We start from the raw sequence: 2,957 nt of genomic DNA, 5'->3' as shown, positions 1-2,957 counted from the left end.
CTTCTAGATTTCAAAGTTATTTCCAGTAATTATCCATTATAATCAGATTAATCCCATTAATGCAAACCTCTTCCCCTCTCAACTTTAAACATCCCTAAACTTGTTGAAACAGACAGTATACTCAAGTGCCCAGATTAACGTGAACCGAGCCAGGAAACTGAAAACAACAACTTTTGAAACCGCCTGTAAGCCACAGTACAGTGGAATGAAAGTTTTAACGTTTCATGAAACTTATATTAACAAAAATATGTTTAGAATCTTTGCCATTCGTGGAAACAATTCTCGAAAAGAAATCCTAATAAATTTGGTGTGCTTTACTTATTTAGGACAGAGAGATCGTGTAAATCATTAGATGCAATTCTGAAACATCAATCTACAAGTATTGTCAATTGCGTCAAAGTTATTCCTGCTTAAATCTAAATTGAGATCTTTCTGATATAAACGACTCCAAAATGTTAAAACTAAGAGGCCCGATTCAATAGGATTTACAGCCATCGCCACCCTATTTTATAGATAACTGAAGTTCAAATACAATTTAATATGTATTTTCTGAATAAACAAACGTGGCCTTTATTGGCTTTAAAGTTTGGTAGTTTAGTTGTTCTGAGCAGGAGATACAAGTTGTTGATTCCACACCTCTCATCTGCAGCGGTGAACATACGATTCCCCCCCTGTTTTGCTTTGATTTGAATTTTAACCCCGTTTAAGCTCACAATGCAAAGCAAATGCCTCTGCAATTAAGACCCACGTTTCGATCTTAGAAACATTACTTACTACCAACTCTCCCTGCTTCTGCAAAGTAAGTTCGGGATAACCACGCAAAGGACGTCTTCTAAGGTCGTGATCCGTGCTGTATCGGCCAGTGTGTTTCTAAAGCAACTAACCAAATCCGGAGGCGACTTTAGTTTTAGTTTTATTAGGGCTTGCACTAGGGAGATGGAGTAAAACTCTGCATTGTCTAACCCCCTAAAAACTAGTGACAGGGAGGAGGATTTACATCCAAAAGCCGAGCTATTCGAAGCAGAGGAGGAGGAGGAGGAGGAGGGACGTCACGCTGCCTTCACCTGCACCCGGAGAGGAGCCGTAGAGCTGCAGATGCACAAGAGTTTTTTTTTTGGGGGGGGGGGGAGGCGGGGTAGGAGGGTTCCCTTTCCCCACCGAAAGTTACTGCACGCGCCGGGCATGGGTGAACACGAAAACGATCGGGAAAGGCGACCCAAGCTTTTCTTCAGAAGACACCGCCGCGCCTGAGCCGTGGGAAGGGGGTCGGTGTGGGCTGCCGGGCATGCCCGCAGCGGCGATGCAGGCTCGTCCGCCTCCCTCAGAGGTCTATCCGCGGGTGCAGGGCGCTGTGTTTGCTCTCGTGGTCCCAGTACGAGCAGTGCATCATGGCCAGCTCGGGCGGCTGGCGCGCGCAGGCGAACTGCAGGCCGGCGGCTCCGTTGGGCGCCGCTTGCGGGGAAGGACTGCCGGCCGAGGCGGCGGCGGCCGCCGCGGCCGCAGCCGCCACCGCCGCCGCGCCCAGCTGCTGGGCCGTGTGGTGGTGGTGGTGATGGTGGTGGTGAGCGTGCGGGTGGTGGTGGTGGGCGTGCGGGTGGTGGTGGGCATGGTGGTGGCCCATGCCGTTGTACGAGTTCACCATGGCGGGAAGGCGCGAGTAAGGGCCGTAGGCTGAGGCAGCGCCAGCGGTGGCCACGCCGGGCCCGGCCGAGAGTCCCATTCCCTTCACAGCGCTGACAGGACTGCCGCCGCCGTTGCCTCCCGGGCTGCTGCCGCCGCCGCCCTCCACGGTCGCCATTTGACAGGCCCCGTAGGAAGCGGCTGAGGGCGCCTGAGGCGGCGGCGGCGCGGGCTGCGCCAAGGACCAGGACGCGGCGGCCGCGGCGGCGTTGAGGAAAGGCGCCTGCAGGTACTTGGCGGGTGGCGCCGTGAGGTAACCGTAGCCGGCCGCCTCCGCCGCGGCCCCGAAGAGGCTCTTGCCCGGCTGGAAGTGGCCTGTGGGCGGGCGGAAGGGCCGCTTCATGCGGCGGCGGCGGCGGTAGTTGCCCTTCTCGAACATGTCCTCGCAGGCCGGGTCGAGCGTCCAGTAGTTGCCTTTGCGCTCGCCGCCGCCCTCTCGCGGCACTTTGATGAAGCACTCGTTGAGGCTGAGGTTGTGGCGGATGCTGTTCTGCCAGCCCTTCTTGTTCTTCTCGTAGAAGGGGAACTTGCTGATGATGTACTGGTAGATGCCCGACAGAGTCAGGCGCTTCTCGGCGCTCTCGCGGATGGCCATGGCGATCAGCGCCACGTAGGAGTAGGGCGGCTTCTGCGTCGGATCGCTCTTCTCCGCCGCCGCCACCGCGGCTCCGATCGACGACGGCGCCTTGCTGGAAGCCGGGCTCAGTTCGCCTTTGGCCGCCGCCTCGCCGCCGCCCGGCTCCTTGGCCCGGTGCAGAAGGGCCACCGTGTCCTCGGATGGGGGCTCCTGGAAGCTGGTGGCCATCATGGCCCACCACCACCTGCTGCCGCGGCTTCCCTCGGAAGGTGACGGCTCCGGCGGCGGCTTAACGAGGGCAGCTGTCCGCCGCGCCAAACCTCGGCAGCGGCTCCCCCAGGATCTCGCAGGAAGATCTTCTCCAGCGGCCAATCCCGCCCGCTTCTTTCAAATTCGCTTGTGCCTGGTGGGCTTTGGCGTCCTCCGCCTTCCCGTCTCTGTTTCAAGAGGCGGCCAGCGCAGCGTCTTTTCTTATCCGCAGGCTCCGGTATCTACTCACTGCTCTTCTGGAGTAGCTCTTTTCTGATTTGTATGGGCTCCGGCGAGTTCCGCTTTCGTCAGGATGCTTCTCCCCCCCCACCGCGCCCCCCAGTCTTGGGAGCCATCTGGGCACGGGCGAGTTCATGGCAAAGTCACATTGCGCGAGAAGGACACCCCAACCAGGAAATCATATGCGTAAGCCAAGGGTGGGGGTCGTGGA

At 57.4% G+C, this 2,957-nt stretch overlaps 1 protein-coding gene across 1 annotated transcript; it reads right to left on the bottom strand.

The window, feature by feature from the left end:
- Positions 1-1,321: 1,321 nt before the first annotated feature.
- Positions 1,322-2,488, bottom strand: FOXL2 (forkhead box L2; the record flags this gene model as incomplete). The annotated part of the gene is made up of 1 exon (XM_081328827.1): positions 1,322-2,488. One exon carries the CDS (start codon positions 2,486-2,488, stop codon positions 1,322-1,324), a length of 1,167 nt encoding a protein of 388 aa, XP_081184953.1.
- Between the last annotated feature and the right edge of the window lie 469 nt (positions 2,489-2,957).

This window comes from Vipera berus (assembly GCF_964194415.1).
Source record: "Vipera berus genome assembly, chromosome: 5".
Lineage (NCBI taxonomy): Eukaryota > Metazoa > Chordata > Lepidosauria > Squamata > Viperidae > Vipera > Vipera berus.
The sequence above is the reverse complement of the archived record's forward strand: the minus strand, read 5'-3'. Positions and strand labels throughout refer to the sequence as shown.